Source organism: Microplitis mediator, chromosome 4, assembly GCF_029852145.1.
Source record: "Microplitis mediator isolate UGA2020A chromosome 4, iyMicMedi2.1, whole genome shotgun sequence".
NCBI classification, from domain to species: Eukaryota; Metazoa; Arthropoda; class Insecta; order Hymenoptera; family Braconidae; genus Microplitis; species Microplitis mediator.
The window spans coordinates 14843931-14871787 of NC_079972.1; the positions used below are offsets into that span (position 1 = coordinate 14843931).

At 33.7% G+C, this 27857-nt stretch overlaps 7 protein-coding genes across 9 annotated transcripts; 4 read left to right on the forward strand and 3 right to left on the reverse strand.

Moving 5' to 3' along the window:
- Nucleotides 1-1487: 1487 nt before the first annotated feature.
- Nucleotides 1488-4693, forward strand: LOC130666357 (CWF19-like protein 2). The gene is made up of 3 exons (XM_057467251.1): nt 1488-1700; nt 2268-2468; nt 2547-4693. Exons 1-3 carry the CDS (start codon nt 1617-1619, stop codon nt 4626-4628), a joined length of 2367 nt encoding a protein of 788 aa, XP_057323234.1. The 5' UTR covers nt 1488-1616; the 3' UTR covers nt 4629-4693.
- Nucleotides 4675-7488, reverse strand: LOC130666358 (protein arginine methyltransferase NDUFAF7, mitochondrial). Its single transcript, XM_057467252.1, has 5 exons — nt 7329-7488; nt 6817-7238; nt 5464-5865; nt 5271-5384; nt 4675-5196 (listed from the first exon to the last, which is right to left on the reverse strand). Exons 2-5 carry the CDS (start codon nt 7129-7131, stop codon nt 4675-4677), a joined length of 1353 nt encoding a protein of 450 aa, XP_057323235.1. The 5' UTR covers nt 7132-7238; nt 7329-7488.
- Nucleotides 7489-7540: 52 nt separating this feature from the next.
- LOC130666356 (DNA polymerase eta-like) lies at nt 7541-11392 on the forward strand. Its single transcript, XM_057467250.1, has 3 exons — nt 7541-7951; nt 8906-9040; nt 9118-11392. The coding sequence occupies exons 1-3, from the start codon at nt 7815-7817 to the stop codon at nt 11279-11281; spliced, it is 2436 nt and encodes an 811-aa protein (XP_057323233.1). The 5' UTR covers nt 7541-7814; the 3' UTR covers nt 11282-11392.
- A 230-nt stretch (nt 11393-11622) lies between these two features.
- LOC130666514 (putative uncharacterized protein DDB_G0282129) lies at nt 11623-14274 on the reverse strand. The gene is made up of 4 exons (XM_057467588.1): nt 13984-14274; nt 13810-13911; nt 12480-12993; nt 11623-12092 (listed from the first exon to the last, which is right to left on the reverse strand). The coding sequence occupies exons 1-4, from the start codon at nt 14078-14080 to the stop codon at nt 11783-11785; spliced, it is 1023 nt and encodes a 340-aa protein (XP_057323571.1). The 5' UTR covers nt 14081-14274; the 3' UTR covers nt 11623-11782.
- A 27-nt stretch (nt 14275-14301) lies between these two features.
- LOC130666512 (DNA polymerase eta-like) lies at nt 14302-16470 on the forward strand. The gene is made up of 2 exons (XM_057467585.1): nt 14302-15395; nt 15474-16470. Exons 1-2 carry the CDS (start codon nt 14418-14420, stop codon nt 16428-16430), a joined length of 1935 nt encoding a protein of 644 aa, XP_057323568.1. The 5' UTR covers nt 14302-14417; the 3' UTR covers nt 16431-16470.
- Nucleotides 16471-16503: 33 nt separating this feature from the next.
- Nucleotides 16504-19751, reverse strand: LOC130666513 (protein FAM98B). The gene is made up of 4 exons (XM_057467587.1): nt 19533-19751; nt 19111-19474; nt 18714-19004; nt 16504-17869 (listed from the first exon to the last, which is right to left on the reverse strand). Exons 1-4 carry the CDS (start codon nt 19568-19570, stop codon nt 17003-17005), a joined length of 1560 nt encoding a protein of 519 aa, XP_057323570.1. The 5' UTR covers nt 19571-19751; the 3' UTR covers nt 16504-17002.
- A 1344-nt stretch (nt 19752-21095) lies between these two features.
- LOC130666423 (uncharacterized) lies at nt 21096-27831 on the forward strand. Of its 3 annotated transcripts, none has more exons than XR_008989675.1 (5): nt 21096-21925; nt 22383-22533; nt 22876-25801; nt 25878-25946; nt 26395-27831. XR_008989675.1 is itself a non-coding variant. In XM_057467404.1 (5 exons), exons 1-4 carry the CDS (start codon nt 21542-21544, stop codon nt 25894-25896), a joined length of 3480 nt encoding a protein of 1159 aa, XP_057323387.1. In that variant the 5' UTR covers nt 21096-21541; the 3' UTR covers nt 25897-25927; nt 26395-27831. The 3 variants fall into 3 exon arrangements, 2 of the variants coding, with proteins under 2 accessions (XP_057323387.1, XP_057323386.1); XM_057467404.1 differs by having other exon boundaries at nt 25878-25927; XM_057467403.1 differs by lacking the exon at nt 25878-25946 and having other exon boundaries at nt 26395-27830.
- Nucleotides 27832-27857: the final 26 nt, after the last annotated feature.

Genomic DNA, 27857 nt, shown 5'->3' on the forward strand with positions numbered 1-27857 from the left:
CTGTCGATACTTCTATTTTTTTTTCAACACCGAGTGCTGAGTCTGTGTTTTCTATGGGATTTCTATGGGTTTTCTCTGGGATTTCCAGAGAATTAGACTGTCGATACTTCTATTTTTTTTTCAACACCGAGTGCTGAGTCTGTGTTTTCTATGGGATTTCTATGGGTTTTCTCTGGGATTTCCAGAGAATTTGACTGTCGATACTTCTATTTTTTTTTCAACACCGAGTGCTGAGTCTGTGTTTTCTATGGGATTTCTATGGGTTTTTTCTGGGATTTCCAGAGAATTTGACTGTCGATACTTCTATTTTTTTTTCAACACCGAGTGCTGAGTCTGTGTTTTCTACGGGATTTCTATGGGTTTTCTCTGGGATTTCCAGAGAATTTGACTGTCGATACTTCTATTTTTTTTTCAACACCGAGTGCTGAGTCTGTGTTTTCTATGGGATTTCTATGGGTTTTCTCTGGGATTTCCAGAGAATTTGACTGTCGATACTTCTATTTTTTTTTCAACACCGAGTGCTGAGTCTGTGTTTTCTATGGGATTTCTATGGGTTTTCTCTGGGATTTCCAGAGAATTTGACTGTCGATACTTCTATTTTTTTTCAACACCGAGTGCTGAGTCTGTGTTTTCCATGGGATTTCTATGGGTTTTCTCTGGGATTTCCAGAGAATTTGACTGTCGATACTTCTATTTTTTTTTCAACACCGAGTGCTGAGTCTGTGTTTTCTATGGGATTTCTATGGGTTTTCTCTGGGATTTCCAGAGAATTTGACTGTCGATACTTCTATTTTTTTTCAACACCGAGTGCTGAGTCTGTGTTTTCCATGGGATTTCTATGGGTTTTCTCTGGGATTTCCAGAGAATTTGACTGTCGATACTTCTATTTTTTTTTCAACACCGAGTGCTGAGTCTGTGTTTTCTATGGGATTTCTATGGGTTTTCTCTGGGATTTCCAGAGAATTTGACTGTCGATACTTATATTTTTTTTTCCAACACCGAGTGCTGGGTCTGTGTTTTCTATGGGATTTCTATGGGTTTTCTCTGGGATTTCCAGAGAATTTGACTGTCGATACTTCTATTTTTTTTTCCAACTCCGAGTGTTGAGTCTGTGTTTTCTATGGGATTTCTCTGGGATATCCTAGAGAAATCCCATACATGTTTTTTCTCTGAATATCAAGTGTATGGGATTTCTCTGGGATATCTCTTTCGTCAAAAAATTTTTAATTATCAATTAATTAAAATATTTGAACATATAAATATTTAAAAATTAATTGTGCTAAAAAATAATTAAAAATATAAAAATCAATTTCGAGTGCGGATTTGAACACGCAACTCTGAGCGGGTACGAAATGACGCATGATGGGAGTAACATTTCTCCTCCGCTTGTCTACAGCGCTCGGTTTCTCTCGGCTTCATTCGGTTTCCCGACACACCGATAGACAAAGTTGCGTGTGTGCACCGCGCGCGAGGCGCTCTGGAAGGGGTAGAAATATCCCACGTTCTGGCAGCACTGGTTGGAGAGGGCTGATCAGGATCAAAATAAAATAACCTTAAATTTATCATAAATAGTGACAGCAACTGATATTATTTATTTTTTATATTTAACTACAAATATGTTTATCCAATTTGAAAGCTCTAGAGTTAAAGAAGCTGAACGTGAAGCTATAAAAAAAACACGAGAAAAAATCTTAGCTGAGGTAATTAGTTTATTTTTATTTTAAATATTTATTGTTTTTAATGGATGTCAATGTACATACGTACTACGTACGTAGCAGACAATTGTCAATTTTTTAAATTTAATAATAAACAGATAAAATTTAAGTAGAGTGAAAATTAAAAAATGAATTTTTAGATAAATGCAAAATCTATGAGCGCATTTTTTAAAATTTTACTATTTTAAATTAATTGTTTATTTATTTCAAATTAATAGTCTTATGTCTGCTACATTCACACTAATTGTTTTTAAGTAAAAGATGTCAATTTTATGATACTGAAGTTAGCCGACGTCAAATAATTTTTGGAATTTTTTTTTTAAATATAAATAATAAAAAAAAAAAAATTTGAAAAATTGCACATATAGTTTTTTGAATTTTCTACATGTGTATTTTTTTAGTTTTTTTTTTTCTCATAAATTTGTTCTAAAAAAAAAACTTAAAATTATTAATTGTCTGTTAACTTCAGGATCATGTCAATTTTAAATGTTTGTGTTCGTACGAATTATATATATTTATTAATATATTATTTTTTGAATGTAATAATTAAAGGCTGAAGAAAGTTATAATCGAAAACAAGCGGAAGCTGAAAGAGCTCGACAACGTGGTGACGACAAATGGATGCTTCCTGAATTAGATGCAAAGCTTTCATCTGGAAAATTAAAAAAGAAAAAGAAAAAAGAGAAGAAAGAAAAAAAATCCAAAAAGTCGAAGAAGAAGAAAAGAAAATACAGCACTTCTAGTTCAAGCAGCGTGAGTTTTATTTAATTAATTAATTAATCATCAATTATATTTAAAATTTTAAAATTTACTTTATCTATTTTATTGCAGAGTGCAAGTGAAGATGAAGCTGGTGAGTGGGTTGAGAAAAATGATTCAGCTGCAGTATCATCGAAAGTCGCTGAAGAAGAAAAACTTGAGCGCGATGAATGGATGAATCTGTCGGGATCATTTTTCTGTTCATCTAGAGACAAAAAACCTAAAGAAGACAAAAAAGATACTTGTATTGTAGCACAACCTGGACAGAGTTCAAAAGAGTTGAACCCGTACTGGAAAAATGGCGGGACGGGTTTACCTGAAGAGAAGAAAATGAAAAATAAACCTGCGGTTATGAATCCGGAGTGGCTGAAAAAAAGTCTTCAGAGAGCTCAGGAACAGGCTCAAGAAGAGGGAAGAAGTCTTGAAGATGTAGCTGCGGAGAGGTGGGGCTCTTTGGACCAGATTAAACGAATGATCGAAGAAGCTGAAATAAATTCAAAGCCTTATGATAAATCGAGGTATCATGAAAGTGACCGTCAAAGAAAAATTGAATGTAAGAGATCACATAGAGATCGCAGTAGGTCGCGGTCACGAAGTCGTGACCGGTATCGTCGCAATTATGATGACAAGTATGATCGTGGACACAAGAAACCAGCATTCAAAAAACCTGATGACAGTAATGATGGGTCGAGTTATCATTCAGGTTCAAGACAATCGAGTTCGTCGAAAAACTGGCGGAAGCTTGAAGCTAATGAACGTCTAGTAAGACAGGAATCGAATCCTTCTAGTTCCGTAGACAGAAGATCTGGTTCAGCAGACAGATCTAGTTCAGTTGACAAAAGACCTAGTCCTGTAAATACAAGACTGAGTGCAATGACGTCAAAAGATTATCATTCGACTGTACAATCATCGTCAAGTGACAGTGAAGTATCAGAGGCTGAAGAAAAGTCTCCAGTAGTTCCGATTAAAGTTTTAACTGATGATGAGTTGAATCATCTGGGAGCTAAACTTATCAAAGCTGAAATAATGGGCGATATGGAAACGGCAGCGAAGTTGAAAAAGGAACTCGAAGATGCACGGGGAGCCCGCAAGAACAAACCCCAGCCTCGTCAAGACTCGAGAAAAGAAGAAAATGTTATTTTAACTACGACCAACTCCAGAGGCATGGCGAGGCCATTGGAGCCAAGAAGTAAATACCAAGAGCCTCAAGGCGGACGCCGGAAAAACAAAAAAGTCGAGTCCTACGAAGGAGGGCAAAGAGTTCGATACTTTGCTGACGATGACAAATACTCGCTTCAAGATATGTTTCAACGAGAGAAAGGTCTGTCAGCTAACGAAGACGATGCGGCATTTGTCAAGATGGCTTCCAAGAGTATGGACATGGACGAATTGTTCGAGGAACGAATCACCCGTGGCGATAGCGACGCGAAGCAGGATCACCGTGACAAGATGCGTGCTATCCATGAGCACAAAAAGAGGGAAAAGAGTTTGGACAATTGCCGGCTGTGTGTTGACTCCAAGGAGATGCAGAAACACCTGATCGTTGCATTGGGATCAAAAATGTATCTCAGTCTTCCGTGGCATGTTTCTCTGACACCTGGCCACTGTATTATTGCACCAGTTCATCATGTTTCTTCGCAGACGCTTTTGGACGAAGATGTCTGGGACGAACTGAAAGCCATAAAAAAAGCGCTCACTAAAATGTTCACGGACAGTAACCAGTGTCCTGTATTTTTTGAAGTGTTTGTAGGCCGACATCGTTACCCCCACATGTACTTGGAGTGCGTTCCCTTACCGGAAGAAGTTGGCAGCATGGCGCCGATGTACTTCAAGAAGGCCCTGCTAGAGTGCGAGATGGAGTGGTCGACAAATAAAAAAGTTGTCGATTTAAACAAGAAAGATGTTAGACAAGCCATTCCCAAAGGTCTTCCTTACTTTGCTGTAAACTTTGGTACCCAAGGAGGATTCGCTCACGTTATTGAAGATGAGAAATTATTCCCCAGGAACTTTGCCCAAGAAATTATTGGAGGAATGCTTGACCTGGACTCTCACATGTGGAGGAAGCCACGTAAGGAAAATTTTGATCAGCAAAAGAAAAAGGTTATAGAGTTTGCTGAGCAATGGAAAAAGTATGACTGCACAAAACAAAAGTAATTAAAATGTAATTAAATATACATTGTATATAAATATAAAAATTCATTTATTTATCTCTACTGTCATTCTCCGTTTTTCTATCAAAAAATCCCACAACTGGCCACATCATCAGGTGATCTTTCAAAACCGACGGAAATAATGCCAGCATTTTAAAACATTTACCCATTTTGTCTTCGTCAATCAGCATTTTGTACCCAGATATTAAATCTTTTCTATCAGAATCCGGTGCTTTTTGCAGCAACACATTAAGTCGGACATCAATACCTAGATCTAGTAAAAATTTTCTCTGGTTTACCGGCCCGAAGGCCATAGTTCTGTCGTCTTTAGTTGCAATTTTTTTAATCATCGCAAAGTCCACATCCGCTGTCAGATCCGCCGTTCCTGGAGCAACCAGCGGGTCTTGCTGCTGGTGGTTTTTGAAAGCTCGGAATGTGTCAGTCTTGTCTCCGTCGTGACCGTAGTCAGCTATCAATGCAAACCCGCCGCACTCTTTTAAAAATTTTGACATGTAGTCGATTATTACCATCGTCTGTGGACTCGCTTCCACGTGGTCTCGTTGTTCATTTTCCTGTAGATAATTTTTTTTTTTAGTATTTAATTTAATTATTTTTTATAATTAAGACAATTTAATTAAACTCTTACCGATATAAATAATTTACTTGACAAAGTGGGAAACTTGGACATGACATATCGGAATTTTTCTTCATTATTTGGGTCGATATCTACAAAGACTTCATGCCAGGCTCCATTATTTTTCTGTAGACCAAAATTATTTATTAAAAATTAATTGTTTATTTAATAGTTAAACAATTAACGAAATCTTAATTAAGAGAACCTGAAATTTGTGGATTGGTAAAGCATCAAAAAATTCATGAGCAATAAAAACACTAAATTTTCTGGGAACATGTTCAATAGAACGGTACCAAAATACTTTAGTCCCGTCTTCAGTAACTCCTTCCCGGTAATGATAACTCGCTAATTTATTTTCTTTATCATCGCCGCTAATTAAAATTGGAGAAACTTCTTTGGAAGAGACGCACAATTTTTTCGCCTGAATGTCTGACAAAGCCGGACTGACTTCGACTAAATGAACAGACAATTTATTTATGGCCTTGAGTTGTTTGAATACTTTCAGAATGTCTTTGCTCAACGTTCCTCTTCCTGGTCCTAGTTCGACCAATTGGAAATCATCTTTACTAATTTTTCTCCATTCATTGAGCACCCATATTCCCACCAACTGAAAAAGTAAATCATCATATAAATATATGAACTGATAGGTAGGAAGTGAGGCTTGTAAAGAAATAAGTGAGTGACTGAATGTTGGAATGGGATGAAGTAAATGATGAGGGTGAGGTCAGACAGTTATTACTGAGTAAGTTGACGGGTGATGTGGATGAGGAAATTTGTGCCTACGTTCGGGAAATTGAAAGTATGAAAGACCGTTGGGTAGCGAAAATGATTCAGTTGGTAAACAGGCAAAAGTTTTAGATTAGGGTAAGAGCACCAGTACCCAGCCCCTAACCAGTAGCCAGCCGGTCATATACTTTAACATTGGCTCAAAATATATATAGATATAATTTAACAAGAGGTGGCTGGCTACTGGTTTGAAATTGGGTACTGGTGCTGTGACCCTATAGTCAGTAGAAACGAGGGAGAGATTGAAAGAAAAACAGCTCTATGAAAAAAATCCACATGGGAATCTAGCATAGATTCATATGTGGGTTTCCACATGACGTTTTTGGATGGATTCCCATATGGTTTTCTCTAGGAATCCAGCATAGATTTATACACTCGTATCAATAGACGATAGACATAGAGATCCAGTACCCCGAATTCTATAGAAACTCAGATTCTTGTATGAATTTTCCACAAAGAAATCTAATATCCAAGTCCTTGTATAAAAATCCAGGTACCCACAGTTTCCTTAGTGAATTTTTCATGTAGGAATCCATGTACCCAGTTTCCTATATGAAGTTTCTACATGAGAATCCCGATACCCATGGATTCTTGTATAAATTCATACAGTTCTATATTCATTCCCATGAATTCTTACATAAATTTATATTTTTCTATATGGATTCCTATGAGCTCCCATGCAATCCCACAAGTTTTGTAAAATACACATGTGATACCATTAAAATATATTATTATTATCATGTAAACTAATAAAAATAAATAAATTAGCTACCTCTCCAAACATCTGAGAAATTTCTGGAGAAGTTATAAAATCTCCTTCAGCACCAAACACATCTCTCAGCATATAATACCCAGCTACAGGATTCGTCAGCGCTTCCTTCATGTACTCAGCAACAGGAATTGGTCCGCATGACTTTATTTTAGCATGCAAATGTTTATGTAATACAGGTTTCGTCTCTTTATTTGATTTTTCAGTGACATTCGATGAGTACCAGCATCTCACTGCTGCTCCCGTTGATTTATTGAATAATTTTTCATAATTATTTATTATCAACTTTTTTCTTTGGAGATTTATCAAGAGTTTCATATTTAAACTAAATCATCAAAACCTTACTGATGAAGATGCTCTGTATTTTATATTTGACACTTTGTTAGATAAATTATCCAGTGATTTATCATGGGCAGGTTCCAGACCTAGAAATTTTTTAAATTTAATTAATAAAAATAATTAAATGAACGTTTGGTGGAAACAGAGAGAAATTGTTTAGAAAAATAATAAATTACATGATGGAACTTCGATTTTTGTCTTATAATTTATATTCAAATATATATATGTATATATTTATTAAGTATCATCCAAAATTTTTGATCGGTGGTCAGAAACTGGGCCACTTACTATATAATTTTTAAACAAATTCTTCTGACGTAATTATCAGCTGGCTCCCAGCTGTTTGACATATATATAAATATATATATATATATATGTTCATATATTTGACGCTAAAGATTCCCGCCAAAAGTACAGTAGCAAGTACGCATGATATTTTTATATTTACATCAAAATATTTAAGAGTTAATTTATTATTTTATAACTGATAAATTATTTAAAATAATATACAGTTACTTCATAAATAAATATATAAATTTATCAATAATATGTAGGGAAAATCAATATTTTTAAACAGAGTTTATAAAAGAGGTTAGGGCGGGTACTTGTCCTGACAAGTTTATTAATTAATTAATAAGTAATAATTAAAGAAGAATTTAAAAATGGCGAGTTTTGGAGACAGGATTGTTGCTCTTATTGACATGGACTGTTTTTTTTGTCAAGTTGAAGTTAAATTGGCTCCTGAATTGAGAGGTAAACCATTGGCTGTTATTCAGTACAGCTCATTTGGACCTGGAAGGTAATTATTTTTTTAATTAATTTTTAAATTTATTTTCAAATCCCCCCTTTTTTTTTTTAATTTTAAATTATGAGTGTAAATTTAGCAGACATCAGACAAATTTAAAATTATTAATAAATAGAGTAAATAATTAATAAAATAAAATGAAAAAAAATGCGCATTTGAAAAATTTTCAAATTGACAAGTGCATTTTTTCGAAATATTATTTTTTAAATTATTTACTCTATTTATTTGAAATTTTAAATTTGTCTGATGTCTGCTACATTCACACTCATATCAAAATTTAATCAATTGATTTAAAAAAATTAAAGCTTTTATGGAAAACAAAACAACGGAGTTTAAATTTCACTGAGATCTAGATTTTTTTTTTTAAATTTACTTACAATTGATATCAATCAGGAGTTAAAGGAAATTTTGAAAATAAATTTCAGTAAAATCTTTACATCAATTTTATAATTCGAATTTATGATACTGAAGTTAGCCGACGTCTAATAAGTTTTGGATTCTTTTTAAACGATAAATTATTAAAAAAAGATTTTTGAAAAAATTGCACTTGTAGTTTTTTAAATTTTCTACATATGCATATTTTCATTTTTTTTTCCAATTGATTGATTTGTTGAAATAAATTCCGAAAATTGTCGATTGTCTGCTAACTTCAGGATCATTTCGAATTTAAAAATTTTGTAGGCCAAAATTAATTACCAAATTTCGTTTAACTCCTAATTGATAACAACTGTAAGTAATTTTTTTAAAATTCAATGTCTTAGCGAAATTGTCCTTTTGTCAATTAAGATTTTAATTTTTTTCTAGTAATTAATAAAATTTTAAAACAGTTATCAGTTGAAAAACTGCATATTCTAAAAAAATTGGGGCACTGTCCAAGAATGCCCTTAAGATTCGTTACATTTGCATGATAATTAATAATAATTAATTATTTCTACATTAATTTAATAGTATAATTGCTGTTAATTACGAAGCAAGAGATTTTGGAGTCACTAGACACATGAAAAGTGATGAAGCTAAAGAAAAATGTCCCCAAATAGAATTAGTTACCGTCCCGCCACTAAGAAATAAACCTGATACCGGAAGGTAAGAGATCGCCAACTATTTTATTAAAATTTCATTGATTAATTCTTGATGCTTCATGTAATAATTTATGTGTCCAGGTATCGTGCAGCCGGAAAAGAAGTTATTGATGTACTAAAAAAACATTGCAATGTCATAGAACGAGCAAGTGTCGACGAAGCTTATCTGGACATAACAGATTTAGTGGATAAAAAAATGGAAACGATCCACAGCCAACCAAAAAACCTGGTAGCGCAATTATCTAATTCGTATGTCGTTGGCTACTGCGATTACGAGACAAATGACGAAGAGAAACGTAAAGAAGGCGTTGATCGTTGGATAGCTGAAAGTTTCAGTGAACTTGGTGACATGCAGGCAAGAAGATTAGCAATAGCAGGTATAATTGTTGAGTTCTTGAGAGCTGAAATTTATTCGCAGTGCGAGTACAGATGCTCTGCTGGTATATCTTACAATAAAATTCTCGCTAAATTGGCCTGTGGTCTTCATAAGCCGAATCGTCAGACGATTCTTCCGTCAGCAGGAGTTCCAACCTTGTATTCTTCACTACCAGTAAAGAAGGTGAGGAATCTTGGTGGCAAGTTCGGGAATATCGTTATGGAATCACTAGGATGCAATGTCATGGCTGATTTGTTGCGTTACTCGCTGCAAGATCTTCAGAGAAGATTTGACGAAAAGACTGGCTCCTGGTTGTATAACATCGCGAGGGGAATAGACAATGAACCGGTCACCAATAGACTTGTTTGTAAGTCCATAGGCGCGAGTAAAAATTTTCCAGGTAAACAGGCAATAACTAAATTAGATGTATTGGAATCTTGGGCTCACGAGCTGTCATTGGAGCTGTCAGATCGCCTGGAACAAGATCTTGATGAAAATAAAAGACGCGCTACGTCTCTTACTATCAGTTATCATTATTATCAAGAGCGTAAAATTATAGCGCAGTCAAAAGTCTGCTCGCTACCTTCTTATAAAGCAGAAAAAATATCCAGTATTTGTGTGGACGTTATTTCTAAAGGCCTACAGAAGCCGATTGCTTTGATCAGTATGTCGGCTGGTAAATTTGTCCCGAGTAAAGGAAGTGAGAGTTTTAAAAATTTTTTCAAGCCGGGCAAGTCTAGTGCTGATAAGACAGAGCTTGCTGCTACCTCAGAGCCAGTTGATTCTAGTTCTAATTGTCCGAATAAGGAAGATGTTGAAGTTGATGATGAGGAAAGTGGAAATAAAACTGATGATGAGGGTGACAATCCTCCGGAAAAATCTTTTGAAGAAACATCAACTAAAATTAGTGATGACAAATCAAGAAAATTTTTTGAAGTTAAAAATTCAATTAAAAAAAGTGAAGATAAAATAAAAAATAAGCCAGTAATTAATTCTTTGACAAGTAAACCGATAAATTTGAATTTAAACAAAACATTAAATGGCGAAAATTTTAAAAACTCATTTTTTATGAATATTTTGAAAGATTCAAAAGCGACTGTGGGCTTGAAACCTTCAGGGTCTTCGTCTAAATCTTTGGAACAGTCTACGGAAGTTGGGCATCAATCTAAAAGTGATGGCGAAGACAATGAAGATGAGTCGGTGTCTGAAGAAAAGAAAGTTAGCACTGATAGAAATATTGAATATGAGTCACCGGATATTTTTGCTGAATCACCAGCACGGGATGCTTGCAATAGTAGCGAGCCAGAGCATGCTGAGCAGAAGACCGTAGTCGTGGAAAGTAAACAAGCTGATGATACTGATGTACTAGATAAATTGAAAGAAATATTCCCGGATCTTGATAATATTGATCGATCTGTGATGCAGTTGTTGCCGATTGAATTACAGAGAGCGGCGAATGCGTATTTGAAGTCGAAGAAAACTGTCGAGACTTCTCCGGTGGTGAAAAAAAATGTTAAGAATTCGACGGGTAAAACAAAAGGACAGAAAAATAAAATAGACAAATCGGCGGTTAAAAAGGACAACTCGATTTATAACTTTTTCACTAAAAATTCAGCGGATAATGACTCGACTATGAAATTATGCCCAGAGTGCAATCAGATGATAAAAAAAGATAAATTTTCCGAACACTCAGACTTCCACGTTGCTAAAAATTTACATCTGGCTATTAATCAATCGTCAATTTCCTCAGCCGTCAATGAAACTCCTGGTGATAATGACCCAGAGACTCCAACTGCCAAGAGAAAAATAAATTTAAATGATTCAAAATCGAATAAAAAACCGCGAAATATTCAATCTTTTTTCACTTGATAATTATTTACTGTTTATAAAAGTAATTAAGTTACTCTGTGATAATGCGCCTACTGCATAATTTAATATTATTTTTGTAAATGAACAAAAAATAAAAAATTTTATTACTAATCATATAAATTTAAATTTTTTATAGACAAATTTTTTTTATTCTCACATTAAAAAAATATTATAGACATATATTTATATAAATATAGAATATTTAAATATTATATTAATTATATTTTGTGATTAAAAATTAATATTTGGAATTATCACAACAAAAAAAAAAGCGCGAATTTAAATAACGTTAACTTAAAATTATAAATTTAAAAATAAAGCACTTGAATTTTTGTGCTCCATTATAATTAAGATACAAAAAATATTTTTTAATTACAGTTATTTTTTGTTTGCTAAATTAATTTTTAAAAATTATCATTAAAATCGTGCGAGTGATATTGCAGTAAAATCGATTATAATAAATACTAATATGAAAAAATAAAAAAAAATTATCAACTAAATTTATTTGTCAATAAATCGTTGCTTTAAGGCATCTGTTAATTCTTTAAGAATTACTGTATGTTCTTTAATTACATTTGTCAGTTCACTGATGACTTCGATTTTTGAATACTGACTGTCATCGATATCTTTCTGAATGCGTTTTAAAATTTTAACTTCCTCTGACTTTAAATCGATCATTTTTTGTGTATACTCAGGACTTTCTTTTGATAAATTTTTATTACTGTTGGAATGAACTCCTGAAGATGATGAAAAATTTGAAGTGTCATCCACTGTGTCCCAGCCATCATCGTCCTTTACAATATCTTCATTACTACAGCAAAATAATCATTTTAAATTTATAAATTTTCTTTTGAAAGACTGAGGACATTCTCAGACAGTGTCCCCAGTTTTTAAAAATATTTAATTACTTTCCACTGTCGTAGCCGTAATTAAATTTTATTAATTAATTGAAAATAATTTGAGGATTAATAGAAAAAAGACACCGTGGTTGCAATCAATTAGGAGTTAAACGAAATTTGACAAGTAAATTTTAGGCCACAAATTTTGACGGTTTGAATTTTACTGATATTTTTTTAATGAATTCCACTTGACTCTTAATTCAAAGTCATTGAATGTTGATCAAAAGTGGGGGATGTTGTCTGAAAATGACCTTAAGACCAAGTAGTCTGCCCTAATTACGTTAAAAAAATTAAAATACCTTTTGAATTTGTTTTCTGAATTAAGGGGAATAATAATTTTATCTGAAGACTGATCAGGTTCAAACACAGACTTAATTTCTACAGTATTATCATCATTATTATTATTAGTATTAGTATTATTTATTATACTGGAGGTTGTCTGTTCGCTTTCTTCTTTTACAAGACTCTCATCTTGGATATTTTTATTTTCAATCGCATAACTTGTAAAGTTAATAGATTCGTCATATTTCAAAACTTGTTCCATCGCTTCAATCCACGGCCAGGGCTTGCGCGCCATTTTCATTCTTGGTTTATTGTTTTTTATTTTATAATAAGTTGTTTTCATGTTGAAAAACTTTCTGCTTATGATTCGTACGGGGTAATGTATATTTTTACTTCTAAAGACCTTAGCTATTTCATTCCACAGTATACTTTTCTTAATCAGCGGGTTATTGAAGCGGTGAATGCGACTTTTGTATTCGCTGAGCAAGAGCTTTATTGAACGTTTACTCCAAATATTTTCCTCGGGTGTATCTAAATAAATAATTAAATTACAATACCCACGTGCCAGCTTCTCCCCTCCCTTATATTAACCGCGTAAATTGCAAATGTCTCCAGAAATATTTGAACTCTGGATGAAAGACGATTTTAGACTGCGCGGCTGCCCAATTTAAAAACACGTGATCTTGAAGTTAGCCGACGTCTAATAACTTATAGATTTTTTTTCAACAAATAAATTTGAAAAAAAAAATAAACCAAAAATATGCACATGTAGAAAATTTAAAAAGCTACAGGAGCAATTTTTTTATTTTTTTTTTTTTTATTATTTATTTGCTGAAAAAAAAAATCCAAAAATTTTTAACTGTCTGCTCACTATGATACTAAAGTTAGCCGACGTCCAATAATTTTTGGATTTTTTTTTAAACAATAAATTATAAAAAAAAAAATTATTTGAAAAAATCGCACATGTAGTTTTTAAAATTTTCTACATGTGCATATTTTTATTTTTATTTTTTTTTTTTAAATTAAGTCGTTGAAACAAAAATTCGGAAATTCTTAACTGTCTGCTAACTTCAGAATCATCTGCTAACTCTAGGATCGTTTTACAAAAAATCAAATCTAAACTTCAGTATCATTCAAAACACAGTAACTGATAAAAATAAAATTTTTAAATATTGAATCATATTCACAAGACTCGACTGTAACTAAAAATACTTAAAAATCGGTTTTTAAAAATTTGTCCCTGTTTTTCAATTGGGCAGCTGTGCGGTTGATGTCCAACTTCACCCTGGTCCGAAATCCTTTCGTTTCATCCCTAGTCACATAATATACTAATAAATAAAATAAAACCTTCATCAGAAGAAATTGTTTGATTCACACTAGTCTCATCTCGGTCTTTGGTAGCAGTTGGTTTTAAAAATTTATCAAAATACTGCGACGCAAAACGCGGATCTAAAATTAAATAAATTATTTATTTATAATAAAATTAAAAATTTATCATAATTATAAAAATAAAGTGCATACCATTCTGCAATTTATTATGAGTAAATTCATTTTCACAAACTGTCAAAATATTATTTTCCCACTCGTACTCTATAACTGTCAAATTATTATTTTCCATAACTTAATTTTCCTATTAATTTATTTTATTAAATAAAAAAAAATAAATAACCCGGTAATTTTTTGAGCAAATAAATTTTTCAACTTTTATACGAAAGTTTGTTATTTTTTTACCAACTTGTCAGCAATTAAAAAACAAAAAACAATTGTGATTTTATTATTTTTATGTAGGTACCCTTAGAACTACGACCAATCACATGTTCAATTATTTGAATTGTTGAAAAATGGCGGCAAGGATCAAGTCAAGCGTGCGCTGGAATTGGAACAAAGGAATTGTCAGCAGACGTAAATATTACCGAGCCTCTATTATTTAAATAATTGTCAATTTAAATTAAAAAATGGTTGATTCAGAAGAAAGAATAATAGCACTGATAGACATGGATTGTTTTTTCTGTCAAGTTGAAACAAGAGAACATCCAGAATTAAAAGCTAAGCCGCTGGTTGTCACGCAGTTTAACCTGGTGCTGGCTGTCAATTATGAAGCCAAAGCACTAGGGGTCACAAGATTCATCAGCGGTAACAAAGCTAAAGAAAAATGTCCAGAGTTAGAGGTAATAAGTGTCCCAATTTTACGAGGTAAAGGCGATGTGTCAAAGTATCGAGCTGCTGGTCAAGAGGTTATCGAAGTACTCAGGCATCATTGCTCGATTATTGAACGTGCGAGTGTCGACGAAGCCTACCTGGACATAACGAGTCTCGTTGAAGAAAAAATCGACTCAGTTGCTTGGTCATCAAAGGAAATTATTTCAAAATTAAATCATACATTTGTTGTTGGTTATTCTGCTGATGACAATGATGAAGAGACAAGAAATAATGGAGTTGACAGGTGGGTCAGAGAATCTTTTGATGATCTAGGTGACGTTCAAGCGAGAAAACTGGCGATCGCTGGACTGATTGTTGAACAATTCCGCGCTGAAATATACGAAAAGTGTAAATTCCGATGTTCTGCTGGAATTTCGTACAACAAAGTCCTGGCAAAGTTGGCATGTGGACTTCACAAGCCAAATAAACAGACGATTCTACCAGCTACTGGTGTTCCCGATTTATTTTCGTCGTTGCCGATAAATAGAATCCGCAGTCTTGGTGGTAAAATTGGAAAGGAAGTTGTTGAGTCTCTTGGCTGCAATGTGATGGCTGACTTACTTAAGTTTTCTCAGCAGGATTTGCAAAAACATTTTGATGAAAAGACTGGATCGAAGTTGTATAATATTGCCAGGGGGATTGATCATGAGCAAGTTACTCCGAGACTGATTTGTAAATCGATTGGTGCGAGTAAAAACTTTTCTATCAAACAGGCAATCACTGATCTGGATACCGTGGGTTTTTTAAAATTATTAAATTAATTATTACGCCCGTAAATTATTTAATTAATTAATTAATATTATTTATTTCAGCTTAAACAGTGGGTCGATTCATTGACGGATGACGTTTGCGGTCGATTGGAGCAGGACTACGAAGAGAACCATCGACGGGCATCGAATCTTACCATCAGCTATCAATGTCATCAAGCAGGAAAAAATATTTCTCAATCACGCACATTGCCTTTGGCTGGTTACAATCCTGAAAGAATTGCCAGCCAGGCTTTCAGTATCATCTCCAAGTCGATTGATAAACCGATCGTAGCTTTGAGCATCGCCGGAGGTAAGTTCATTGATGCTCAGAATGACGGAAGTTTCGTTAATTATTTTAAGACTGTCCAGAAACGATCAGAGAAAATAAGTAACTCGGGGACTGATGAAAATTTTTGTCCTGATAGTCCTTCTGAAGATCGTGAGCTTGAAGGAATCGGAAATATTTATTTTGAGGAAAATGATTGTGAGAAAACTGATGACAGCAAAGTTCTTATTAACAATCGTGTTAATGTTAAGCTACGAGAGATTTTTCCAGACCTGGATAATATTGACCCGGTGGTCGTGGAACTGCTGCCCCCTGAACTCCAAGAAGAGGCGAGAGTTCATTTAAATTTTAGAAGCAAACTCAGTATCATGTCTCCGGAAAATAAAATAAAAAATGAAGAAAAATCAAAAGCTGTTAAGCCGAAATCGAGTAAATCTAGTAGCAGTAGCAGTAGTAAGTGTGAGAAAAATCAGAGTAATATTAAAAAATTTTTTGTTAAAAATAGCAGCGATAGTTCATCGATGATACGCTGCTGTGAATGCAACCAGATGATTTTGAATGAAAAATATCTCGAGCACTGCGATTATCATGTCGCGCATAATTTGCAGAAAGATATCAATCAGTCGCTGAGTAGTGAAGTGAGTTCTGGTAAAAGAAACCGGGACGGCGGAAACACTCCGAAGACAAACAAAAAGAAAAAAAGCATTGAATCATATTTTAGTAGAGACAAATAATAAATAATTATTATGATAGATGTTTATGTTTTGTTAAAAAATAAAAATATATTTTTTAATAACGTAAATTTTTTATTTTTAAATTTACTATGCACTGGCAGTAGTTGATATTCTAAACCAATAAATTATAAAATTTATGAGTGTATATACATAAGTTGACGTATTTAATTACAGTCGGAGCTATGATGCTTATATATAAATTTATATAAATGTTAAACTTATCATTATTCGGTGGAAAAAAAATTTTTAATGATCAAATAATCTGCGGTATTATCAGATTTTTTTAAATTTTCTACCGTTAGTTTTACGAATAAAGTTAGAGACCTAGTACTCGATCAGAGAACTAGTACTCGATCACTCCACGAATTTCTATATATATATTTAGTAAATATAAATATAGAAATACATGAGTGATCGAGTACTGGGGACTAGTCCCCTGATCGGGTACTGAGTCTTACCTTATATCGATTATTGAGTTAATTTTATATATATATTTATATAATATATTATAGCATTTTTACGTGTCGCAAACACAAAAATTCATTGATAGCATTAGTAGATTGTTTAATTAATTAGTAATTAGAACGATTCCCACCGCGATTATATCCACCGCCACCACCAGCACCTTGAGACCATCCGCCTTGGACTCTTCCTCCACGTCCTCGATTGTACCCACTATCATTACTGTCTCGACCACCTCCTCCTCGCTGATAATCGCTTTGATTATTTTGATAAGACCCACCACCACCTCGGCTGTCTTGATATCCGCCGCCACCCCGATTATCTGAATAATTCGCGCCTCTATTATTTTGATAATACGTTCCACCGCCAGCGCTGGCAGTCCCACCACTTCTCTGGTAGTCTCCAGCTCTATTATTTTGATAACTTGATCCACCACCTCCACCTCCACCTTGATATTCACCAGCTCTATTGTTCTGATAGTTTGATCCTCCACCTTGATAACCCCCGGCTCTATTATCCTGATAAGTCGATCCTTGTGATGAATTTTGCCAGTCGTTGTTCTGACCGAAATTAGTATTTACATCTTTATTATATCCCCCACGTCCACCGCCTCTGCCTCCACGTCCAGCTTCACCACCACCCCGGCCACCTCCTCGACCACCGCCTCTTCCCCCTCTACCACCACCTCCAGGACCCTGGACTCGATCTTTTTGCCAGGATGGCATCTCCGGTGGTGGCGGCGCTTGTTCATTAGCACGCCCTCCTCTATCAGGAACATCGCCGATGATAACTTTGGTGACATCGCTCTTGGTATTTTTTCTCACAGACGCGCTGCTTGTTTTTTCAATAATCGCAATGTCATCTCTAGCAGCCAGCAACTGAGGAATGGTAACATTTGGTTCTGTTGTCAATTCTTTTCTTTTCTCACGATAGCAGTAATTGACTTCATTCTCTTTCTTCTTTATTCTGTCCGACCACTGAAAATACAAAAATTAAATATATATTTCATGGTGGTCGTTAAAAATTAAATTTTCTCAGACGCTCTATAAAAAGCTTCTTTTGAGTAAAAAAATACCTGTGGAATTTGGTTTTTTTTTTAAAGTAAAAAGAACACGTGCCGCAGGACGATCAAAATTCATTTTCCGATACAATCGCGGTTTTTTTTAAATATCTCATGAAATATGCAGATTAAAGGAAAAAATCATAGGAACAATTTTGTAGGAAATTGAATTCTTGACAAAAAAGGTCATATTCATTTTTTTTATAAAATGTGTATTTATAAAGATATTTTGAAAAAACTTTTTTAGATCTTATCAATCAAGCATTTTAAGGATAACGAATGTCAAAAATATCGTTTTTTCTCAAATATAGACAACTTCGTAACTCGTAACATATCAGACATTAATGCTTGTTATAGTTTCTATATACTTAGAAAAATGTTATTTTCAAAATTTGTAATCCTTAAAAACGCCCAATTGATAAGATCTAAAAAAAGTTATTTTAAAATATCTTCATAAATACACGTTTTATAAAAAAAATGAATATGACCTTTTTTGTTAAGAATTCAATTTCCTACAAAATTGTTCCCATGACTTTTTCCTTTAATCTGCATATTTCATGAGATATTTAAAAAAAACCGCGATTGTATCGAAAAATGAACTTTGATCGTCCTGCGCACGTGTTCTTTTTACTTAAAAAGAAAAAACCAAATTCCCCAGATAATGTTTTACTCAAAAGAAGCTTTTTATAGAGCGCCTGAGAAAATTTAATTTTTAACGACCACCCTAATATATTTAATTGAATATTAAACATAAAATTTACCAGAAATGATTGAATAGTAACGTCCAATCTCTTGAGCAACATCTCCCGTCTTATTCTGTACTCCTCATTCATGTCCACTTGCAACTGATCTAGTTTTTCCCATTGAGAACTTGATAATTCTCCGATGATCAAGGGCTTGCCCAGGAGATCAGCTGGTGCTGAGGCCACGATACTCTTTAATTTTCCTTCAAGTTTGGTAAACAATTGATCAACTGATATATTGTCCGGTGGTTTACCGAATTGCAAAGCTATCAACATCTCCTTCAAAGCTTTTGCTGTATCGCTTTCATGCTACAAATAAATATTTATCAGATAAAATTAAAAAAATTGATGATCCTGAAGTTAGCAGACGTGTTAGCGTGTCATAAAAATTATATGATAAAAAATAAATAATTACAATCGTCAGTTCAAGTTTTGCAGTATCAGGATTTTTTTCATGATTTATTTTACCCGCCATCAACTCAGTTATCAGATACTCCAGCAGTAAAACTCTCTCTTGTCTAGTAGCCAATCTTTGATTAACATTTCCCGTAGTTAATTTTGAATTAACGCATCCTAGTTCTTTCAGAAATGAACTCAACTCTAGCAAAAATGTACTAGAATCTTCTGAAGATGCTGTAAGATGGACATGCTCATCTAAATTACAAAACATGGCAAGTTGTTCAGACAACCAGGACACCAGTGCTGTGAAATCCACGGACTTGGCTCCTTTTTCCAACGCATGGTTCAGTTTTCCCACATCAACTAGCGGACCTTCATACCTAAGGCAAAAACAATTAGCAATATAAATAATTAGGTAAAAAATAATTAACCTCTTACCCAACTTCTTGAAGACTCTGCACTAGATCTTCCTCCATTATTTAAATAATTAAATACTTCAATTATTTTTTTTTTTTACTGAAATCACTTACGGCCCAATGTCTAAATTTATCAGTAGATTTTATAAAAAAGTTACTGATTTTTTTTTACCCGGCGTAAGTTTCGTTTGACAGACGGAAAATTAATCCAATGATAAAACGCAAGCGCACATACTATAGAGTCTAGAGATCTGGCTACAGTTTGATGATTTATTTAAATTTTTATTTATCAGGATTAAATTCCTTTACAAGTAAAAAAATTATGAGTGTGAATGTAGCAGACTCAGATAAATTTAAAATTATAAATAAATAGAGTAATTAATTAATAAAATAAAATTTAAAAAAAACGCGCGCATTTTAAAAATTTGAAATCAATAAGTCCATTTTTTATAAATGTATTTTTAAAATTATTTATTTGTAATTTTAAATTTGTCTGATGTCTGCTACATTCACACTCATGAGTATAAATTTAGCAGACATTTAAAACTTTTTGAATTTTTGTTTTTCAACAAATCAATTTGCAAAAAAATATAATAAAAATATGCACATGTAGAAAATTTAAAAAACTACAGGTGCAATTTTTACAAACGTTTTTTTTATGGTTTATCCTCTAAAGAAAAATTCAAAAACTATTAGACGTCTGCTAACTTCAGTATCATTTTTCAAATTACATGAGTGTGAATGTGACTGACAAGTGGGAATTTTTTAAATTTTAGAATAAATAAGTAAAATGTGAATAGAAAAAAAATAAAAAAATACGTATTTAGATAATCGAAAAATCAGCGCGTGCATTTTTTTAAACTTCATTATTTAAATTAATTAATTAATTTATTTGAAATTTACAAGTTGTTTCGTGTCTGCTACATTCACATTCATCAAATTACATATAAAAAAATTTTTTTAAATTGACGTACTGATTTTGTAATTTTTTATGATACTGAAGTTAGCAGACGTCTTATAATTTTTTGATTTTTTTTTAGACGATAAACCAAAAGAAAAAAAATATTTGAAAAAATTGCACCTGTAGTTTTTAAAATTTTCTACATGTGCATATTTTTAGTTTTTTTTTTTTCTTCGAATTTAATTGTTCAAAATAAAATCTAAAAATTTTGAATTGTCTGCTAACTTCAGGATGATCCTGAAGTTAGCAGACATTTAAAAATTTTTGAATTTTCGTATTTCAACAAATCAATTGTAAAAAAATAAAATAAAAATATGCACATGTAGAAAATTTAAAAAACTACAGGTGCAATTTTTTCAAATATTTTTTTTTTTATGTTTTATCGTCTAAAAAAAAATCAAAAAATTATTAGACGTCTGCTAACTTCAGTATCATAACTTCAGGATCATAATTTTTTAAAAGTCAATTTTTGAATTTTATTGCTAAAGATAATTTTATTTTATTGCTTTAAAATTTTAAAAACTGTCAGATGTCCGCCAACTTACTGTCATTTCACACTCATAAAATACGGGTCGTTGATTGGAGATTGGGCTTAAATGTTTCAGAGAATCAGAAATACATTAATATTAAAATGCGGAAGAAAAGTAAAGTAGAGGTAGAGGGTAGAGGTAGAAGTAGAGGCAGAGAAATCTAGTGTTGACACCTTTGACAAGTGCGGGGTCGCCCTTACACGTTTTGTCTGCCGCAAACAATAATCATTGCACCTGTTTACTCAATTACCCAGTGTTTTAATAAAACAAACAAATGTTTTGTCGCAATTCCCGTTAGTTGTTTGTATAAAAGTCTGCTCCAATGTCTGGTTGCTCAATAGGTACCAAGTATTGTGTCCATTGCAAAGTCGAACACATGGAACAAGTGAAGACGTTCAGTATTTTACAGTAGACAGTTTAATTGGGACAGCAGTTGACGTTGACGAGCCATTCTGATCCAATAGTTGGCCATAGGCAAAGAAGGGTACAGTTGTAACTCTAGACTCAGGACTACTGGAATGTTCGCTAATTCCAACAGGTATGGAGATCACGAACGAGGGTAATAAGGAGTTGAATGATGACACACCTGTTCTAACGACACAAATCACCAGCCCGGGGTATGACAATGGCATTGGAAGTTTGGAGGTGGTCCAAGAAACGTCAAAGGCTCTACTTGCCAAGTGTCACTCTAAGCAGCAACCGGATGATCTCGATCTTGGTGACAAAAATGACAGCAATGGCGAGTCAAGAATTGAAAGAGATTCACTTGAAAAAGAAATAGACTCTGATAAAACAGTTAAAAGTCCGGGTTCACTGGCTTTTACCATCGACTTTGGCGGTAATAAACAAATTGATTCTGCTAAATACAATAATTTATTTCAGCGATACAATGCCAGGCATAAAAGAAATCTTTCGACATCTAAAGTAAGTTATTTTATTTTAGCCAACTAATTATTTTTATCGTGATCCTGAAGTCTGCAGACAATTACTCATTTTTTTCGACATAAATTACAGAAATAAAAATATGCACTTGTAGAAAATAAAAAAAACTGTAGGTGCATTTTTTAAAATATTTTTTAGCTTTGAAAAAATTCTAAAAGTTATTAGACCTCGACTGACTTCAGTATCATTTTTTATCATGATACTGAAGTTAGCAGACGTTTAATAATTTTTGGATTTTTTTTTAGACGATAGAAGACAAAAAAAAAATATTTGAAAAAATTGCACCTGTAGTTTTTTAAATTTTCTACATGTGCATATTTTTATTTTATTTTTTTACAATTGATTTATTGAAATACGAAAATTCAAAAATTTTTAAATGTCTGCTAACTGCAGGATCATTTTTTATCTGCATTTAAAATTAAAATTTTTTTTTTTTTAGATTGAGATTAAATCTAAACCTGTTACTGACTTATCGCCAAATTGTATGCAAAAACACAAGCCACTGAGTATTCATTCTGAGGGATATTTTAGCAGTGAAGATGATAGCAAAAGAAAAGCTGATAGACTGTCGCAAAAGTTGAAAGAATTAGGTAATTATTTAAGTCAAGCTACGAACTAAAATATGTAGACAGATAGTCTGTAACGAATTATGTGGATAAAATAATTATTTGAATGGTTGGTATACTCGGCAGATGAGTCATAGTGAAGTCATCTTGACTTAGCGGCGCATTTGCGAGTAAAATACATAAGCAGGTACATAAGGAGCGCGTTCATTAATATTCCGCAGGTATTTTATTGTGAATCACCTTTTTGAGAGTCAATTCCAAAGTGTCCTCAATGAATATCCATATAAATTTGTTCAGTCTATCGGATTAAAAATATAAATTACGTAATTTAATAAAATGTAAAATAATTTATTAACTTAACTACAGGTTTAAAAAACACAAAAGGTGCTACTAAGAAGTCTGATCTAATGTCGAAATCGATGACTGAGAACACCAACGGCGAGACGAAACGTAGATCGTACCACGAGGAGTCGATGAATAATTGCACCTATGAAATAACTTACTCGGCGACGATGAACGACTTGAGCAAAATGCAGAGTAATGTTGAGGAAGAGCTCAATCGCGTCCAATATTCACCGGAGAAAAAGTACACCAAGAATATCGAGTACATCGAGATAAATCATGACTACAGCGAGGAAATTGAAAAATCGAGCCTGGATACCGTCGAAAAACTTTCAAACACGAGTTACCTGTCCGACAATTGTCCATCCAATGAATTCGCCAGCAGCAGCAGCAGACAAACGAACGTCCAGATGATGAGTGTCAGTTACACTGGAGAGTCGAGCGGGGATTTTGATCAAACTAATTTAGAAGTTTTTAACGTGAGTACTGTTGATGCTGGATCTGATGGTACAGTGAGCGAAGCTGGTACCTATACAATTCACAAAGATTACACAGATGAAGAGAAAGCGAGGATGGATATTGATAAAACTTTTAGTGTTGGAGTACTGACTGAAGAAGAGAGTAATGAACTGTACGTTCATCATTTTAAAATGCGAAGTTCTCGTGATACAAACACTTGGATTACCGAGTGGGCAACTCAAGTTGCCGAGCACAATTCACTGCCGCCTGTGATCGGCGGCACCAGTGGACGTACGCCGCCAATGAGTCCGTCGAAAATTCCATCCCCGATTTACTCCCGAAATCCGAGAGCATCGAGAAGTCGTTATGAGCAAAGCGACAGCAGTTTGGATGCTGAAGTCCAACAAATGCGTGATAGAATTATTTCAGTGTCGAATAATAATAATCAGCACACGCTGATTGATTCTGGTGGTGAGTCTGATGAGGACACCAGCAACAGTTACAACACTCCGCCCCATAGTTCTCAGCGCACTCCAACGCACAGCGCTCTGGTACGTCGTGGCAGTCTGTCCGAGTCTCTATTCAAGCGAGCAAATCACAATGACTGCCGGCGTAGCATGAGAAAGTATCCAGATGTTAATAAAAAAGAAGAAATTCTTGATGTGCCAAAGAGTCCGTCCCACGTTCTAGCTCGTCTTCATCTTGAACGCGGTAATTCATTAGATAGAAAGTCTGATACCGGGGAATCAAACTCATCACGACGTAGTAGTCTTAAGAATTATATAACTGATGATAATTTTAAGCATACAAACAGTCCAATTTTAAATCGTATTCGTACCAATAATTCTGTGACTTATAAATTAACAAACAGTCCAATACTTGGGCATAAAAATATAACCACTAAGATATTAAATTCCCCGAGCTTTGAAAGACCTAAGCAGTTGTTAGTTAAATCAAATTCACAAGCTAAAAATGTTGGGTACTTTACGTGCGTTGAAAATAGTCCGTACATGCTGAGAAAGTCCAACAGTACGTCCAACTACAGAGAAGACACATCACCAGGTATAAAAGAGCTGTCAGTCCTGAATAATAGCTCTAGTTATCAGCGGAATCCTGTGGGGATCCAGCGTTCTTCCAGCAACACAAGTATACGCAACGCCAAGACCAAGAGTATGCTGGCACGACGTAGCAGCTTTAACGACCAGGGTGAGAGATTGTCCAAGGCCAAACATATTGTGTCGGACAGCAGTAGCGAAGCTGGTGAGACGCACAATGTTCCAGCGCCGCCAATATCTTCGGGCATTAAATTAAACCGGGCATTCAGTATTCGCAGAGCGCGTGTTACTTGCGACTCGGACACGACTCCAAATACAACTCCGGAGGAACGCAGACGGAAAGCTCAATTGGAAATAAAATCCGCTCCGTCGTCTGCGCGGCAACAAAGTCATCATCGCGGAAGGACAAGTAGCGTTGGTGCGAGTAATAAAGATAATTATAAAAAACCTGATGCACGTCCACGTGTTCCTTCATTGTCGAGAAATGAGGGTGGTCGGTACAGTATGCGAGGACAAAAAAGTACATCTAGTGCATCAGCTTCACGGCCTAGTTCCGGCGTTAAAGTCAGCAAGGAACCAAAAAATTCAGGTCGCAGTAATTCAACGTTGACTTCTAAAGAAGTTGAGTTTCAGAATTGGAAACGTAGAAAAAATTATGATCCTATGAAAGCTGCGGCAGAGGGTAAAAAGAAGTTGGATACTTCAAGGAAACATCATAGCATTGAAGATGGTTCCAATAGTCGTGACAGTTCTGTTTTACGGTCAGCAAGTTTTCATGGTACACGTGGAGCGCTTTCTTTGGCTGACGATTGGTCTGACAATGAATTAAATTTTGTTGAACAAAAAGAAATAATTCAGATACCACCACCATGTAGTCCTCGTGACAGTGACAGTGACTTAGACACCTCGTCTTATTTACAGACAACGCAAAACGTTATGTCTGCAATGTCTGCAAGAATTACTGTCTACCAGCCAGCTCCAGTTGACTCTGGAGGTGAGAGCGATGAAGATACCAGTCAGAGTTTACGGCAAACAAACAAATTATCACACCAAGTGAGCGACACTGAGAGCAGCGACGATCCCCAACTCGGTTCCAAGTTCAATCGATCATACGGCCTGAGGAAACCGCGAGTCCAGGAGGTAAAAAGCGCCCCGATAAAAACACGAGCTCCCGTAGTCAATTCAAGGGCAAAGTCCGAGACCGCCAGTATCGCACGCACTGACTCCGGAAGATTCAGCATGCGGTCCAAGGGTTCAACAGCCACTGGACCAAAAGCCAAACCCAAGGACGTTAAGAAGCAGAGCCAATCGCTGGCAAGGGAACAGGAAATGCAGAATTGGAAGCGACGAAAGAGTTACGATCCGATGAAAGCTGCTATGGAAGGGAAAAAAAAAGCCGGATTGGTTAAAAAAAATCTTAACTCCGAGTCTTCCAGGTAATTAATTAATTAATTATTATTATTATTATTTAATTAATTAAATTTAATTTAAAAATTAAATGACTGTTGTTAGGAATCTTAGCGATCGATAATAGTGATAGACTTCATCAATACGAGAAAGTGGTATGAACTGTATTAAAAAGTACGCACATACACGCAGTAACTATTTAATTAATTAATTAAAGAGTGAAATGTTTTTGTTTTATTTTGTTCGCTTTATTTTTTTTTATATATAAGTACATATATTTACTGCAGCAAGAGAAACGTGTATTGCTTCACAGCACAATTTGTTATTCAGTGTTTCGTTTAATTATAATTATATTATATTATTCTATAATAACGAAACAATATGCTTTATGCAATCGCTCATTATTATTATAACTCTATTAAAATATAATATAATTGAATATATAAATACGTAATTAATTATAGATAAATTAATGTTGATAACGGGCTTTGTTTAATTGTACAAACAACGAGCTAACTGGGTCATGTTTTGTGATACTTGTTTTACTCATTATATTTTTTTTTTTTATTGCTGAGAAATGTTTTAATTTATTGTTAACACGCCTGGTTATTTTTAATTACAGTGTACTGAGATCTCAAAGCTTCCATGGGCCTGTTAATTTTGGCATCAGCGAGTGGAGCGACGAAGACGTTTCGGCCTCTGCTGATGAAGCTCCGATTTATTGATAATTATTATTATGATAATTATATACTAATTATGATGACTCGATATAATTATTACGACAATTATCTCAATGTAAAGTTTCACTATGCTATAGATAAGTCGGTGATAAAAAATCCATGACTTAAAATTAATTAAATTAAAGTTTATTGCGCAATCGGATTATCAATTTAGTTATTTAATTTTTTTATTTTTCGTATGTTGTAAACATATATATTTATATTTATATATTTTTTTGCTATGACGCATGATGTTTTTTTTTTAAATTTGCGTTAAGTGATTATTGATAGACGAAAATTACTGCGACTTTTTATTCGAGTATCGAAACAAATAAAATGAACAAAAAGTATGTAAAAAAAAATAGTTTAAATTAATAATGCAATGCTGAGAATGGAATTATCTTAGGGATTATCTCTAATTATCTATAATTGTACAAAATATAATGTTTTATTATTTACAGTAGGATTTCATATTTCTTGAGATTGCAGTTGAGGTAAAAGACCTAGTACTCGATCACTCCATGCATTTGTATTGATATATTTAGTAGAATTCAGTAAATATATATACAAATACATGAGCGATCGGGTACTGGGTCTCTTACCTTAACTTTATTGCACTGATATATCGCTACTAATTCCAACAGGACATATTTTTATGAGACCTCTTGGTTTTAGGGAACTTCCTAGAGCCAAAAGAACGTATGATTTTTTTTTATTAGAAATCATAGTGTAGACTTATTCTAAAACTAAATTTTTAGCTCTAAAATAAGTCTATTAAAAAATCATACTCTGTTTTGGCTTTAGGAAGATCCCTAAAGTCAAAAGGACATAAATGTATGTCCTTTTTGAATTTAAAATGCGATATAAAAGACCTAGAACCTGACCAGGGAACTAGTACCCGATCACTCCATGTATTTTTGTATATATATTTAGTAAAATTTATGAAATATAGATATACAAATACATGAGTGATTGGGTACTAGATCGCTGATCGAGTATTGGGTCTTACCTTACTTACATTGAGTGATTTTTTGTTTTTTCACGTTTATTTTACAAGAGATGTATATTTGATTGAAAGATAATCAATTGTATTCTATGAAAATTATAAATTTATTTCTATTGGATTTGTTATGCTGGTGAAAAATGTGCCTCTATTATTAACATAAATTATTCAAATTGTTATTGCTAACGTTGAGTTTGATATTTAAATTTGTTTAGCTTTTTTTTTATAATTAAAAGTACTATTATTTATATCAACGTTGAAGTAAAAAAAATTTTTTATATTATTTACGATGTAAAATTTACAATGTGATCGCTTTTTCTGTACATCACACTGTTATTGATTTAAAAACAATCAATTTATGAT

What these genes read in the sequence shown, in the direction of transcription:
- LOC130666357 (XM_057467251.1), top strand. Translation starts at nt 1,617, where the DNA reads ATGTTTATCCAATTTGAAAGCTCTAGAGTTAAAGAAGCTGAACGTGAA. An exon ending in GAGAAAAAATCTTAGCTGAG is followed by an intron (nt 1,701 to 2,267) that starts GTAATTAGTTTA and finishes TAATAATTAAAG; the next exon opens with GCTGAAGAAAGTTATAATCG. An exon ending in GCACTTCTAGTTCAAGCAGC is followed by an intron (nt 2,469 to 2,546) that starts GTGAGTTTTATT and finishes ATTTTATTGCAG; the next exon opens with AGTGCAAGTGAAGATGAAGC.
- LOC130666358 (XM_057467252.1), bottom strand. Translation starts at nt 7,131, where the DNA reads ATGAAACTCTTGATAAATCTCCAAAGAAAAAAGTTGATAATAAATAAT. An exon ending in TACCAATCCACAAATTTCAG is followed by an intron (nt 5,385 to 5,463) that starts GTTCTCTTAATT and finishes TTTGGTCTACAG; the next exon opens with AAAAATAATGGAGCCTGGCA. An exon ending in CAAGTAAATTATTTATATCG is followed by an intron (nt 5,197 to 5,270) that starts GTAAGAGTTTAA and finishes AATTATCTACAG; the next exon opens with GAAAATGAACAACGAGACCA.
- LOC130666356 (XM_057467250.1), top strand. Translation starts at nt 7,815, where the DNA reads ATGGCGAGTTTTGGAGACAGGATTGTTGCTCTTATTGACATGGACTGT. An exon ending in AGCTCATTTGGACCTGGAAG is followed by an intron (nt 7,952 to 8,905) that starts GTAATTATTTTT and finishes TTAATTTAATAG; the next exon opens with TATAATTGCTGTTAATTACG. An exon ending in AATAAACCTGATACCGGAAG is followed by an intron (nt 9,041 to 9,117) that starts GTAAGAGATCGC and finishes TTATGTGTCCAG; the next exon opens with GTATCGTGCAGCCGGAAAAG.
- LOC130666514 (XM_057467588.1), bottom strand. Translation starts at nt 14,080, where the DNA reads ATGGAAAATAATAATTTGACAGTTATAGAGTACGAGTGGGAAAATAAT. An exon ending in AACAATTTCTTCTGATGAAG is followed by an intron (nt 12,994 to 13,809) that starts GTTTTATTTTAT and finishes TTATTTATTTAG; the next exon opens with ATACACCCGAGGAAAATATT. An exon ending in TCAGAAAACAAATTCAAAAG is followed by an intron (nt 12,093 to 12,479) that starts GTATTTTAATTT and finishes ATTTTGCTGTAG; the next exon opens with TAATGAAGATATTGTAAAGG.
- LOC130666512 (XM_057467585.1), top strand. Translation starts at nt 14,418, where the DNA reads ATGGTTGATTCAGAAGAAAGAATAATAGCACTGATAGACATGGATTGT. An exon ending in CAATCACTGATCTGGATACC is followed by an intron (nt 15,396 to 15,473) that starts GTGGGTTTTTTA and finishes TATTTATTTCAG; the next exon opens with CTTAAACAGTGGGTCGATTC.
- LOC130666513 (XM_057467587.1), bottom strand. Translation starts at nt 19,570, where the DNA reads ATGGAGGAAGATCTAGTGCAGAGTCTTCAAGAAGTTGG. An exon ending in CAGAGTCTTCAAGAAGTTGG is followed by an intron (nt 19,475 to 19,532) that starts GTAAGAGGTTAA and finishes TTTTTGCCTTAG; the next exon opens with GTATGAAGGTCCGCTAGTTG. An exon ending in CAAAACTTGAACTGACGATT is followed by an intron (nt 19,005 to 19,110) that starts GTAATTATTTAT and finishes ATTTATTTGTAG; the next exon opens with CATGAAAGCGATACAGCAAA.
- LOC130666423 (XM_057467403.1), top strand. Translation starts at nt 21,542, where the DNA reads ATGGAGATCACGAACGAGGGTAATAAGGAGTTGAATGATGACACACCT. An exon ending in GAAATCTTTCGACATCTAAA is followed by an intron (nt 21,926 to 22,382) that starts GTAAGTTATTTT and finishes TTTTTTTTTTAG; the next exon opens with ATTGAGATTAAATCTAAACC. An exon ending in GCAAAAGTTGAAAGAATTAG is followed by an intron (nt 22,534 to 22,875) that starts GTAATTATTTAA and finishes ACTTAACTACAG; the next exon opens with GTTTAAAAAACACAAAAGGT.